The sequence below is a fragment of the Propithecus coquereli genome, unplaced genomic scaffold (assembly GCF_000956105.1).
Source record: "Propithecus coquereli isolate 6110/MARCELLA unplaced genomic scaffold, Pcoq_1.0 Scaffold312, whole genome shotgun sequence".
Classification (NCBI taxonomy): domain Eukaryota; kingdom Metazoa; phylum Chordata; class Mammalia; order Primates; family Indriidae; genus Propithecus; species Propithecus coquereli.
This window is the reverse complement of record NW_012148753.1, coordinates 675901-691413: the sequence shown is the minus strand read 5'-3', so window position 1 is coordinate 691413 and position 15513 is coordinate 675901. Positions and strand designations below refer to the sequence as shown.

Sequence of the window (15513 nt, the reverse complement as noted above, 5' to 3'; positions counted from 1 at the left end):
TGTGTTTAAAGACATCTTATTTAGTATATAGTGTTAATTAATCAACATTGAACTCACAGCCAACAGCAGTATAACTCATGCTTGAATGAAGCTTATCTAAAAAAGTATTTTCTTCATTAAAGCACATCACAGCCTTTTTGAGTTTAGGAACACTAAACAGCAATTCAGCACTACATTTGGGGGCCATTTTAAAGAACAAAACACCAATAAAAAGCACAGAAATGCAACAAACATGGCACTAAATGGTCCATGGAAAGGACCCACGTTTACACTATGAAAGCTGAAACAAGAAGGCAGAGTGTTACCTTGTTCCATGTCAGCTGGGAATGTGCATGTCTTCTGACTCAAATTTTTTGCTGTTCTTAGCAAGTATATGTCCATGAATAAACAATGCAAACAAGTATAGATATTTGGGTTACAAATTAATTTTAGCAAGTAGACAAATTTGCAAATGCAAAATCTACAAACAACAAGGATTGGCTGTATATGAATGTAATGGTTATCTGTGAAAAGATTTTATGAATGAAAAGTAATGCATTTTGTCTTGGCTGTCATGGAGATCAGATTCCCCAGAGCCACACCCAAAGCTGACCACCCTCCTAATATGCTAGAGCAGCTATGCTTTCTGTAATATATTTTTTTTTTCCTGGCAAACAAAATAGCAAAAAAGATTTTATTTTCATGTTAGGGACCACAGGTCTCAAATTAACAGCACCCACCACCCATGTTTTGTTCATATAAACCCTTAAGAAACATTTTTGCCTGAATAAATGAATGAATGTGTGCATGCATAAAGATTCTGCAGTTTAAAAATGTTTTTTTAAAAATCCACTGACATAGAGGATCAAATGTTCTCTTTTAAAAAATAATTCTTCCATGGATAATCATCTCCCGAGTGGATTTCAACCTGCCTTGTGTTTCTCCACTTGCAGAATTCATCTGAGTTTATTGCACTCCTTAGGGATACTCTAGTTTTAACATCTATAAAATAACACCTACCTAAAGACACATCTGTCTCACTTCTAATGGTTCAATTACTTTATAAGAAAGAACATATTTAGTTTATTATTTAAAGATATTTCAGTTTCCAAAGCACAATATTCAAATGCAAATAGAAAAACTATACTCCAGAGACAACCAGTAAGTTAGCTAGATTACTCACTGCTTTTCTGATCTACATATCTGTTCCATTCTATTAGGAAAAAAATTGAAAGCTATATTTTAATTTAATGGTATTTGCATATTTATTTACTATAATGAAAGCCGTAGGCTGTTTGCCACAGAACCACTCACATATCTAATTTGTTTTCAGGGATTTATAATGATATTAAAGATTCTTTTCCTCCTTAAAAAGGAATTTTTTTTTTTTTAATTTCAGGATCCAGTTCCTATTATTTCTATGGAGATTTCTTCAAAGAGAGTAAGTAGTGTGTGTGTATGTGTGTTCTATATGTGAGTTAAGGTCAAAGGATATAAGAACATGTGCTTATATATGAACAAGTTAGTTTTATTCTTCTTTTATTATTTTATTATAGTAAGAACACTTAAGAGCTGTTAAGAGGATAGGTAGGTTTCATGTTAAGTGTACATTATTGTTGACTATAGGTACAGTGCTAAACAGCAGATCTCTAGAGCTTATTCATCTTGTTTGAAACTTTATGCTCATTAATTGGTTGACACAATTATATGGTGATTTACATTTAATAGATGTTTCCATTTTGTCTATAGAAAGATATGGGTAGTTTTATTTCCAATCATGATAGCACATGGTTCCCTAATTATTTTTTGTGAATGTTTGTGCAAAATAATGGTAACAATGATAATTCAAGAGTGTGCCATGAAACATGTTTCTCTTCCACTTCACTGCAATCAGTTTTAGATGTAAACTTCTCCAGAAAAAATTGTTGTGTATATTGCCTCAAAGTTATTTATAAATAACATTTCATATTTAGGCAGACAGGAACATATGATATTAAATATTCTGCTGCTTGTCTTTTTCACTTAACTTATTTTAGTTTATTCCATGTCATTCTATATATATCTACATCACTCTTCTAAAAGTTACATCAATATTTAAAAGGCCATTTACTTTTCCAATCTCTTATTTGATGTTCCTATAAATCTTTAGAGGAAGACCAACAGTGTTAGATAATGCAAGATAATGAACAAAAGAATACACATCTCCTTGAGTTTTTAGCAAGTTCAGTCTAGTAATCTTGGTACCTCTGCATTTAAGTCTACAAACATTTCAAATTTGGGAGAAACAAAAGTATCAATGTTCCATCATCTACCCTGAGCAACTGTAGTAATTTAGGTAAATATTTGCTTGAGGTGATTGTGTATAAATGGCAAAATCTAGATGTTAGAGCTCAGTGAATGTTCCATTTCTGCTAGTGGCCTCTTTCTGATTTCTGTAGCAACAGCTGTATATTGGATCTGCTTCTGCCGTGGCTCAAGTCAGATTCCATCACTGTGACATGTATGGAACTGCTTGTGCTGACTGCTGCCTGGCTCGAGACCCTTACTGTGCCTGGGATGGCATATCCTGCTCCCGGTATTACCCAACAGGCACACATGCGAAAAGGTGAGATGTGATACGTGATGGAATTATTTCCATTGTTTAAAAAGAACCCTACTGCTTTTTTTGGTCTTTTTCTTTTTTGAACCCTTTCCATAACAATAACCATGCTATTTTTACTTAAATCATAGTCATATTTTGTTCACAATATATGCATTGAAAACTTGATAGAGGTATTTCAGAAACAACTCAATTATTGTGTACAAAGACTGGAGCTGAACATGCTGTTGGGCTTTTATTTTTCCACCCAGGTTTGAATCAACTTTTCCCCCTTTTGAAACTTTTGCTGCAAGACATGAAACGAGTTCAGATAAAAGTGTGGAAATGGCAAGCCACCATACATAAGGGATTCAAAGACTTAAAAGGAAAATAAATAAATAAATTCTAAAATACATCCTGCATTTGCCCCATGTCCTCTCTACCAGCTGGTCTTCATTTATTTCATTTTGAAAGTGAATATTTTAACTCCTAGGCAAATGCATGACCTGTATAATTAATGAAATGTGTGATTTAATTCAACACAAATGAAAGGTACTTAAAAGACCTCCAAACTCCAATGTCTACAATTCTGTAAGGTCATTGCCGTTTCTTACAGAAGGTAAAGCCCAGTATTCTTTAAACAGAGATCTTAAGGTGCAGAAAGTATTTTGAAGAATAAGGATATCTCTTCATTTAAGACATATGCAGTTGTGCATACTTTAGGAAAATATATTAGGAAAAACATTTTTATTCCTTATAGAAAAGTATTTTTTTCTTGTGATAAAATGACCAAAGACAAAATAAAACAAAACATAGAACTATATAAAATATCCCTACTGAAAAGCAGTTTGTATCAATTTCAATTATTATTACTACTTCACTTTGGGTTATTTTTCTTTAAACCTTTTTCAGAATCTAATTTAACCCAATTTAGTGTAGTTGTTATAGGTTCACATATATAGTAGAGTTTCATTAAAAACTTCACTATTTCAAAACTTTTGTTAATTTTACCTGAGCTAAATTAATAATCCAGTGACTATTTCAAGAAGGACATAACAGAAAATAGTGAAAGGATGCTTTGAGAGGACATTTCTGAACTAAATTTGTTATAATACCAACTGTATTTAAGAATTGAGCAAATTAATTGATTTTGTACAAATGCTTGATATTTGAAAACAATTGAAAAATATAGTTGTATTATTTTAAAATATTGATTTATTCACCTAAGCCAATTACTGGACCATGTGCAAGGTTTATGAAGAAAAATCATAACCTTCTGCATACAGGAAATCAGAACCTGAAGAATAGAATTATAAATACAGTAGTAGATTATTGAGCACTTACTATGTATTAAGTACTGGAGTAAGTGCAATGAACATAATGCTTTAATTCTCAAAATAATCCAACCTCTGAGCTCATTCTCAAAAGGTAGAGATATAAGGAAATTCCAGTTAAGAGGAATTAATTGTCTGTGCAAAGGCATATAATACTTAGGAAAAACAATGCGGTTCCATGGGTCAGAAGTAAAGCAGCAAAATATGAAGATGGAAAGGTAATTTTACCAATAAAATTATTTTATTGTCATTGGTAATAATAAAAATGTTTGCAAGCTTTGCACCAATGCTTATGAATAACAAGGTTTTTTATTAGACATGCAGTAGTGATGATGAATTTTAACTGAGCTGTCTCCATAGCTATTTTTTGGTATATGGTGCATCTTTTAAGAGTGTGCAGCCACAACCTTGATAATGTATTTAAAAGAGGTAGACATAAAGAATTACTTAGAAAAAGTTATGTGAACAAAATAGTAGACAGGAAGACATGAAATGCCAGAGTCAGCAGCCATGTTCTATAAATGAATGAGCTCAGTTCAGTGACGTGTAATGGAGATCTTTCAATGGTGTAGAATTCTTTTGAACCATCGCTCACTCCTGGAGGGGAACTTTTTGGATAAGTTCCAGTACATGAAGGGAAAGTAGTTTGCTTTTATAGCAGATCGTTTTTGCTTCAGACCTGAATAGAAGCAGAAATTGAAAACTGGTCATTAAAATAAATACCTTTCTGTTCACGGAGTGAAAATGAGTCAACAGGGGAAAAACATTAATTCACAATCCAAACCACTTGTGTAAAATGGTTGTCCAAAATACACTACAATTTATAAAGCTAGATCTTTTTTTTCTTCTCCCTTGCTCTTGTATTTTGTCTATTTTCAGTGTTCTCTTAAAAAGTTTTTAAGAGGCTAGAGATATAAGAAAATATGCAACTTTGAGAATGAAAGTCAATTTTGCTCAGCCTTTCTCAAACTCTTGATCCTAATATATATGTGTCTGTATATACGTATTTAATGCTGAAATAAAGGATAAGTATGTCAAGATGAAAATGAACTGAAACCTTTCTGGATTTTTTTTAAATGCATGTTTCCAATAATTTTTTGCACTCAATTTATTCACGTTGCTTATCTAGAATTATTTGATTTCAGGCCCCTTTATTCTCACATCAGTTATATAATAATCTTGATGTAACTCCATCTCAGCAAAATGGAAACCATTTCTCATTTCATTGATTTACCCTGTGCATTATTCATTATTGCTAGGCTGGTTTTAGATTCTCAATACTCAAGCAAGTTTCAACAAAGTGAGGAATTAACAGCAGTTTAATTCTCACCTAAATCTGCTATCAGTTGAATAATAGCCGTACATGCTATTATAAAATAATATAAAAGCATGAAGCTTTTGCTTGCTACTTTTTTCATAAATTCTATTTTTAATGTAATTTAATAGAATGATCCATGTGGCAATTTTAATCTTAACTTTGTAAAATCCCTGGTCTTTAGGTAAGATTTTCTAATCAGCAATCTCACATTAAATAAAGAAAAAAAACAACTAAAACTTACTTTGTACATAGGTCATAATCCTAGAAATTGATTGAAAATGTTCATCTGCCTAGCTTTAGATATCTGTTTCGTTGTTAAATAAGATCTGAACTTCTATGCGATAAAGTACTTCATCTCTTGTGATAACATTCCATTATTATTTAGAGACAGTGAGGAAACCCTAGAATGAAAAGAAAAAAGAAATGAGGCTGCAATAGATTTTAGGTGTCATTTAGCCAACTTCATTTTACAAAGGAGGACACAAAGAGCCAGAAAAGGGAAGAAATATGCATGAGATCATACAGAAAGTTAGTGGTGGCATTAGGATTTGAATCTGGTTCACTTTTCCAAATTTTATCATTGCATATGGTTAAAGCATCTCATTGTCACTTTGGAAGCTGCACCATCACCCTCTAGGGTAAAACTTCTGCTTTGCCTTCTGTTTTTCCTTGAATCTTGAAGAAATGCCATGATTTAGAGAAGTGGTATTTTCCACCTTTACGTAATACTTCTATTTTTATCTCTAAAGTAAGTATGCTAGAGATCTTGATTTTAGAATTCTAATAATGATAATTCCCCTTGTTTAATTTCTGAAATATGCATACAAATTTACAACATGATATATATCATGGAAATCTGTTTCATAGATATAGAATATTGTATTTTTAGTTATATATCTAAATAATCTATTAAATATAAAAAATATACTTGAAATGTTCCTAATTTTAATAGGCAAATTGTAGGAAAAAACCTAGTATTTCTTGAGTCCCACTAATGCACAAAATCCTGTTAAACATGTATAATACACCATCACTTTGAAACGAAGTATATACTTTCTAAATGTTATATCTAAAGAATAAGCTGAGTACAGTATATAATTAGTTTATCTTTTTATTAGCAACTATATTTGTATTAATTGATTCTTATGGCCATAGAACAAAATATTTGATTCAAATATTTTCTCATGTGTACTTTATTATGTATAAGTTTTATACTCAAATATTTTGTACACAATATTCTACCTCAAATCCCATTGTCTTTATCTGTGCAAATTCCTTACCACCCAAGACATTCATTTCAAACCAGAAGACTTCTTGAACTAAATTTTAGACAAAATATAAAGAGAAACTTATTAAATTGTTGCTTGGGGATCCAGAATTCAAAAAGTATATAAACATTTAAAAAACAGCGTTATGAAGATCTATTAAAGAACATTCAATGGAAATGTGAAAAACTATGAAACTTAAATTAATCCTTGTTTCATATAACTGATCAGTTTTTTCAAGAGCAGAATACTACTTGAATCTCTAATGCAGTTGGCTGTATTTTAAAGTCTGGAAAATTGAAATACAAACATCTCCTAAATGCATTTACTTTCTTTCAGGCGGTTTCGCAGACAGGATGTTCGGCATGGAAACGCAGCTCAGCAATGCTTTGGACAGCAGTTTATTGGTAATCCACATAAAATCAATCGTTATGGTTTACTTAGAGTGTACATTGATGACAATCTGCAAGCTTCTTAAAAGGAGTCCGTTTCTTTTGTGATTTATGTATACTAGAACAATGTAACTGAAAGTATTCTTTTTTCCTTGCATGTAGTTAAAGTTTTGTATGTTTGACATGTAATTCTTACATAATTAGGAAAATAAGTTTTATATACCACCATCCAAGCTTTAATATTAGACCTCAAACCAAAGGAATCCTAGAACAAGAACGCTGCCTCCTTTAGGTAGTTAATACCATAATGACTTGTAGGATTTATCTTTTTATTTCATACTTGGGAATATCTTCACCATGTTATATAACTTACGGTGATTTTATCAAATGATATAACTTGTATCAAGTCACCTACTAAGCTTTGGTATAAAGTAAAAAATTCTTGCTCTTTTACTGAAGTTGGATAAGTATAATGCTGGGGTTGGTGATGTAGGACAAATGCTAGGTGGTCTGATGGCCAAAGGATGAGAGGAAATTTCAGATTGAGGCAAGTGTAAGGAGGTTAGGACAGAAAAGCACTCTCCTGACTCTTCACACTATGATGGTGGTTGGTAAACAGGCTGTGTTTAGTGACAGTGGGTTCACCAGGAAGTAACAAGAGGGGGTGCAATAATTGAGAGACCAGTGGTGGTTATACACAGATCCAGAGGTTGTGGTCCAGCATCAGTTTGCTAGACCCCAGACTGACTCAGGATTCAGTGCAGGACTGAAGGATCTGGAAACACTGACAAGAAAAGCCAGGACCTTAATCTTAGGGAACTTTAGGATTCAGTTTTAAAGGTGAGAAGGATTCAGGCATAGGAAAAAAAAATCCTGGGATTCCAGTTACTGAATTTGTCTTAGTCAAAACAAAAAGAATAATTCAATTTGATTTTATTCGCCACTGCAGCTAAGTATACTTGTCTGTATGCAAATTTGAGTTCAAATGCAGTGAAAGACTTTCTGGTCTAAGACATAAATTATAATCAAGAAGTTCTATTTCACAAAGCTGTTAGTTCAGTTTCCTACTCTCTCCTTACTACAGAAGCCCAACGCCTGGATAGCTGCAATCCTTGGTCAATATATCATTCACACATAAGTTTATGTAGTGCCATTGTGCCTAGATTTTTGATTTCTGCTTTTGTTTGTGGTCATTAATTTGGTCTTTGCCTTGCCTGAACATTTGGTGCTCACCTTTCCTTCTCTGCTTTATCAATAGCAGTTGCCATTGATTTTTCCATGAGTTTAACATTGATGCTTCTTTCTGTCCTATCTTGTCCTTTGGAACCAAACTCAAGCCCCATAGCCTACTTACCTTTTTAATGTCTAGATTTTGGTATGCTATTCTCTCTAAATAACTCCTTTAAATGACCCTGCATAGAAATTAACAAAAAGTAATGAGTTTTTGCAGGGATCTAAATGATTATTTACCAGGAAAATCAAAGTCTCAAGGCTGATGTTAACATTCCTGTTGTAGGGGATGCTTTGGATAAGACTGAAGAGCGGCTGGCTTACGGCATAGAGAACAACAGTACTTTGCTGGAATGCACCCCACGATCTTTGCAAGCCAAGGTCATCTGGTTTGTACAGAAAGGACGTGAAACAAGAAAAGAGGAGGTAATTCACAGCTGCACATTCACACCATGGTGTCTTGTAATAATGTATGATCAGTAAATAGATGATTTATTTGGGTGCTTAAAATGAAATGTATTATACATCTTATTTAAAATGTTAATTATATGTGATTTATATACATATAAAATTTAAATAGATTTTATATACATATGTAAAAACTTTATACGTATATATGAGAATCAATAATTTGGATGCTGGAAACTGAATTTTTTTTTTTTAGGAGGTATTTATAGTGTCATGATTTTCATGTCATGTTGTCAAAATGATAGTCTTAAATTATATCAACCAAGACAATATTATAGGGAAATAGCAAACTTAATAACCATTAACACTTATCTTGGACATGTGAAAATATGATTAAAATAACAGCTGCTGCAACATTAAACTGGTTGTATAATAAAGCTTTTAAATCATATATTATACATTGACACAAGGCTTCTTGTCTACTGGGAACAAAGGAAATGCATCAGCTCCTTCAACCTTTTAAGAAAATTTAGATTTGCTTACAGATTATAATTCTGCAATCACCTAGATCTACAGTCCCCAGCCTATGGGCACAGACTAGTACTGGTCTGTGTCCTGCTAGGAACTGGGCTACGCAGCAGGAGGTGAGCAGCGGGCAAGTGAGTGAAGCTTCATCTGTATTTACAGCCGCTCCCCATCACTTGCCATCCCCTCCACCCCCCACCCCATCCATGGAAAAATTGTCTTCCGTGAAACCTGTCCCTGGTGCCAAAATGGTTGGGCACTGCCAACCTAAATGATGGCAGTAGAATGACTTGGCAGCTTTTAGAGATGGAAGGATAGGCAGCATTTAAAGCACATGCATAGAATAGTCCGAGGAAGTTACTGGATAAAAGAACGCAAGTCAAGGGAGCTGGCTGGATACAGAGAGCAGGCCGGGGCTTAAAGCCATTAGGGAAAGCAGATCATTGATGGCGATGTGGGCTTTGAACTCATTTTTCACAAAAGTAGTGTTACAAAGATAGCAAGTAGAAAAATAATGGATATACAGAGGGAGCTAGATCTTGGTGAATGTTGGAGAAATGGTTGGTGGTAATGAGAAAATTGCAAGTTGAATAAGGAAAAGAAATTTTAAAGACCTGCCTTAGGTCACAAGGAAGAGCCAGTAGGTGCACACTGGATAGTGAGTGAATCAGTGGGAGTCTTCACCTCATTTTGGCACTGACAACTAAACATTCATCACTGGAACCCAAGATTACTGATTCCAAATGTGGAGCGCTTTGAATTTTTATGCCTTTTTTTTCTAGCCTATGGTATAACTAAAAACCCAAAATGTTGTTGGTCCAAATTCAAACAGTGCATTCTGGAAGGTTATTAAATTTATAAATTCCCAGTTCTTGGGATAGTCTTAAGAAAGATCCCTCAACTTAACAAGGGCTATTAGAAATATAAAAATGCAATCAGGGTAGGAAAATTCTCCTAAATTTTCACGATATCATAGGAATAAACACATGTCATAAAATGTTATAGCATATTGCAATGAATTAAGTTGTTGATTTAGTATTAAAGTATTTTCCATTTCACAAATCTGAGGTGAAATTGCTTTTTTAATTCCACCATAACTCACTTGGCAGGAAAGGACCTACAAGATTTCCATAGTTTTTCCAAGTCAAATGGCTTCAGAAGACAGAGAAGTAATTCTTTTATCAGTGGTTTTCCTCATTCGATATGTTCTGTTTCTAATTTGAAACTCACCATAATCTGCCTCCTTTGGAAATCTTTACCAAAGCATTTTGACATGCTGCATCCATCAATGTTCAGTTATAAGGTTCTTTTTCATATTGTTGGTATAATGTACTTCTCCTTTCCCATGATTTTTATAGTTCCTATTTTTCAGCTACATTCAAATTTCCATGACTAATATATTTCTTGATATTTGAAATTTAGAATTTACTTACATTAAAAATCATATCATAATCAGATAATACATGGTTTTTATAGGCTTAGCAATATATATATTGATTTATTCACAATCTTACACAGGACGAAATTCAAAATTGCTGACTTCATTAACACATTGATTGCCACACTAGAAAAAACAACTTTTTCCTTGGGGCCACAGTGTTTTATCATGAAAATAGAATAAAAACTTCAAAACCAAAATGATCCCAATAAAAAATTTATTTTTGTTTTCTTTGTGTGAGTTATATGCAACTTGACAAATAGTTCTCGCAGCTCCCATGATGAAGAGACATGTGAGTTACATACCATTCACGAGTTTAACACATTAATTGCCATGTGAGTTGTATTTAAGGCTGATTGTCCATGATATGTACATAAAGCAGAATGATTTTACATATAAGTCCTGAATTTTAAAGACCATTTTTGCATTCATTGCCATTTATATGTCTTATTTACTATGAAACATAAAAGAATCCCTTTATTATCAAACTTGGACCATTGTAAAGGATATTTAAGTTCACCTAGTCCAATTCTTACTTCCTGTGGGGATGCTTTATAGACTACCCCTGACAATGGCCATCAAGGCTTGTCACAGACATTATAAACCATGAGAAATCATTGATTTGTCAGAACAGAGTATATGCATCTTCCTTTTAGTGAACTCAAATTTTTGACTGAAATATCTGCCCATTCAAATCCAAACTCAGTCTTCTGGAGTTATCCAGAAATGACATATTCACGTGAATAAAATTTTTGCTCTGATTAATGTTTGGAAACTCTACATACCTGAATTGGTAGAAAGCATCTAGAAACTCAAATATCTAGTTTCTAAACTCTGGATTACAGTAATTCTCCCTAATGTGCACTTTTATAGTCTCCTGCTTCTTTAAATACAACAAATGGAACAGTCTCTATGTATTTTATTAATCCAATAAATATTTATTGAAAAGCCTGCTTTTCTAGGTACTTCATAAGAACATTTTTCGTTGGCTTGATGAGCTGGCTACTTATGATATTATAATTACTTGCTATGAATATATTAAATACAAATTAAATATAAGTATATTAGATGCTATAAATATCAGTTATTGGGATATCCTGAAAGAATTAATAGAAATCAATAGGACAGAATTGATAGGTAAGTCTATTCTTTAATGTGTACTTATTACGCACAGGAATTTGGTAGGTGCATTATTCCCATAACTCACAACTACATGTAATGCAAAATTATCATCATACACGGACAGAAACCAAACCTCAGAGAGTAAGCTCATACACAAAATCAGTGACAGATTCAAGGTTTGAACTCAGGTGTTTCTGACTCCAAAGCTGTGCTGCCTCATTCATTGTCCAAGTACCAAGGGCTGTACTACGTGCATTTTATAGAATATGCCATTCTATTCTAAAAATGTGGTTTATAAATGAGGTAATTGAGACACAATGTTTAGTAATTCTCCTGGTTACTCATAGCTAGTCAAGTAGTATCAGATCCAAATCTATGTGATTTCTACTAAACCACAAAATCTTCTGAAATCAGAATTCTAAATACAGTTTCAGTGCTTTGGGATGTGGAGCAAATGAAAAACTTCATAGAAGTTCTGTAACTTAATTTCTGAAAAATGCTCTTCATATCAGGTGATCCTTATAGAAATTTTTCTTTGTCAGGGTTGAGTGGAACATGCTGCAGCAGCCTTGATGAACGAGGCACTACTCCTCATGTTTAGATGTCTGAGAACCTGCCCATAATTTGAACAGTTCCCTAGGCACTGATACCATGAACCATTATTATACAATGTATACGTCAATGTATAGCCATTCTCAAATTGCCGTTTTCAAGCTTCTAACTCTATGCTTATTGGTAGAAGATGACCACTATATCAAATTAAGAGCACTTCATCATTTGAACCTATGTAGATATAAAACTCAGGGTACTCTACCTCATTTTATTTATTTTTAACTAAAAGAATGTTTTATTCGTTTATTTTAAACTTGTTTATTGAGCACCTACTATGACCTGCTTTCATAGAACTTATATTCTGGAGAACAGGAAAAATAACGTTTAAATTAGACCAATATTTAAGATGCCAGATAATAATAAAGATAAAAATGAGAGGAAGATTTATAGGGAGAGGTTGGAATTTTAAAGGGGTGGTCACAGAAGTTCTAAGGAGGTTGCCAAGTAAGCGACATCTGAGAAAAGTGAGGAATAGGTCATGTGACTATATGAGAGAACTTTCTGGACATCGGGAACAGCAAATGCAAAGGCCTTTGAGGTAGGAGTGCACTGGATATATTCAAAGAACATCAGAGTAGAGGGCAGTGTGGCTGGTAGGGCATGAACAATAGAGACTAATAGACTGAGTTGGTGAGGTGAGTTAAAAGGTCAGCTCATGCAGGGACTTATAGGCTGTTATGTAGGGTTTTGTGTTTGTTGTGAATTAAATAAGAGGCCATTAAGCAGTTTTCAGCAGATGTATGACATGATCGGCATTTTTTAAAATCACTTTGGTTATTGTATTAAGAATATAATATGTGGGGCAGAGATAGGGATGGAGTATTAAAAGAACACAGTATTAAAATATAAATCTTTATGTCCAAAGACACAACCATCAACTCTTAATGTGACCTGTGCCTTCAAGGCTAGATGATGCGCAAGTGATTGCCTCATATACGTAGTAGCAATGTGCTTTGCTATACTTTTCAGTATTACTGAGAATTGGGAAGACTGCTTGACATCTCAAATGGGATACTTTTTGGACCTTCTGTTCTTCTTTGTGTAAATGCCTGCAAGTGCTGTTTTGAACTCAATATTGTCTCAGAGCCTAACTTAATAGGTGACAAATAATCATAGTTCTAGCTTTTGTAAAGCTTATGGTCTTTTATGAAGACAAATAAAAACGCAAAATTATAATATGTGTTCCTTAAAAGTTCTATTGAAAGCAAAGGAAAATAAAATGGTCTCAACGAAGAGGTTGGGTAGGCAGGTGGCATGATAAATAAATCAGAAAATATTCATGGCAGAGGTGATATTTGAGCTGCATCTTAAAGGATGAGTAAAGAGTAATTGGCAGAGAGTATAATATAAGCCTGTGTTATGGAGATGAGAAACAATATGGTACATGTAAGTCATGATTGGAAGTGAAGATGCAAAAATGACTAGACAGATTAAAGAATCCATTTCATTTTATCTGTAAGCCAATGGGAACACCTTAGACTATTTAGACAAATTAGTCTAGAAAATGGTACATAGACTTGGGAGACAGGCGAGATGTTATGACCATTTAGGAAGGTATTTCAGCAGTCACTGAAAGATTTTCTTACTGCATGAAGTAAACGGTGATAGTAGGAAGGGAGAAGACAGATTTCAATTTTTATGAGATAATATTGAGTAGATTTGATATTTGAGATGAAAGAAGCAATCAAAAATGATTCGCATGTTCTTTGTTTTGGTGTCTGCATGGCTAATGGTGGAGTAACATGATTCAAATAATACAGGGGACAAAGCAGGTTTAGGAGAAAGATGTTGAGTTCATTTTTGCCTGTGATGAATTGAAACCTCTTACAAGCATCCAGGTGGAGCTATCCTGCTGGTATATGCATATTTGGGAATATAAAACCTAATGGAAAGCTTTGGAATGGCAAGAAATGTTTGAGAGACATCAGCAAAGAGATGGTAATTAAAGTCATTGGGAAAACAAAAGTAAGAATAATATAGCAACAATTGGTACTTAAATAACACTTATTGTGTGTCAGGCACTATTATTACTTTTAATCCTTACAATAGTCCTACAAAGTGGATACTTTTATTGTCCCACTTTGTAGATACAGAAATTAAAATGCAGAGGTTGAGTTACTTACCTAAGAAGACACAGGCTGTGCAGTCAGTCTGCATTTGAGCCCAGACAGTCTGGTTTTAATTTGAGGTCCTTAGACACAATACAGATGTGTCCACTAGTATGGCTTACCTTAGATAATGAGTAAATAAGCAGCAAAATGCACTAATACTACAAATAAGGAAAAAAACTCACATTTAAGGAAAAGTTAGAAGTCAAACTCAAAAAGTAAAAATAGAAAACGAAAACAACTAGTATTAAATAATTATAGTTAGCTTTCATTTAGTACTTACTATGTGTCCTGTGCTATTCTAAGTGTTTTAAATATAATTACTTATTTAAAACAACATTTCTCTGAGGCAGTTAGTATTATTTTATGCCTTATGAAGTTAAGTGACTGACACAAAGTACATAACCAGTTAATACCTTGAAGTAGTGTGGCTTACATAAGTAGAAACAGTGAAATCAGGAGAGTATAGTTTAATAGATTCCAAGGAAAAGGAATTGGATAAAAATAAAGTAATAAACAGTATTTTTTGAACAATGTGGAAGTACCCAGTATCTAGTGAGAATATGTTAAGTGGAATGGTTAAGGTAGGAGCCATCTAATAATTGTTAAGTGATGAATGGGGCTGTGTTGAACTGGAAACAGCTGGTTTACCAAGATTTGGATGAGAGAGAGAGGTTGACAAAGGTAGACAGTAGACAGAAGTTTTGTTTTGTTTTTTAGTACAAGGGTGACCTGGCCACTTTTACAGGCTGAAGGGAAATAGCCATAAAGAAAAATATGCAGCTAATTGGTAAAGCAAAATGAAGAACACACGGGGGAGGAAAAAAAAATCACAGATGAAAGTTAGAGTGATTTATAAGAAGGAAGAGAGACCCATCATTCTCGGAATAGGAAGAAAGTAGTTTATTTATACGGGTAAGGTGATTTTATCCACAAAAGCTAAGTTTAGCTCTCCCAAAGGTCTTCTATCTTTAGTTAAATTCAGTGGCCATATATATTTTCACATATAGATTAAATTTGAAATACCAGCCCAAATCTTCCTTATATGGTGAGCATATAAGTTATTTTTTATGTGATAGCAGAGAATGAAATTGCTATAATTACAACTAAATCACCACTATAACAGTTTATGAAGTCTCAATTTCTGCAAATCCATATAACTTAATTTATAAACCTCCAAAAGATTGCAAAAATTTAATCCTGA

The 15513-nt window shown here is 33.4% G+C and overlaps 1 protein-coding gene across 1 annotated transcript in view; it reads left to right on the top strand.

Annotated features, from left to right (window-relative positions):
• Window positions 1–15513, top strand: part of SEMA3E (sema domain, immunoglobulin domain (Ig), short basic domain, secreted, (semaphorin) 3E) — a gene marked incomplete at its 3' end in the record, with an annotated part of 299672 nt that overhangs the window by 273907 nt on the left and 10252 nt on the right. Inside the window, exons 8-11 of the mRNA XM_012650119.1 lie at window positions 1379–1420; window positions 2418–2584; window positions 6814–6881; window positions 8383–8522. Of these exons, the coding sequence (XP_012505573.1) occupies window positions 1379–1420; window positions 2418–2584; window positions 6814–6881; window positions 8383–8522 (417 nt within the window). The remainder of the gene's footprint in view (window positions 1–1378; window positions 1421–2417; window positions 2585–6813; window positions 6882–8382; window positions 8523–15513) is intronic.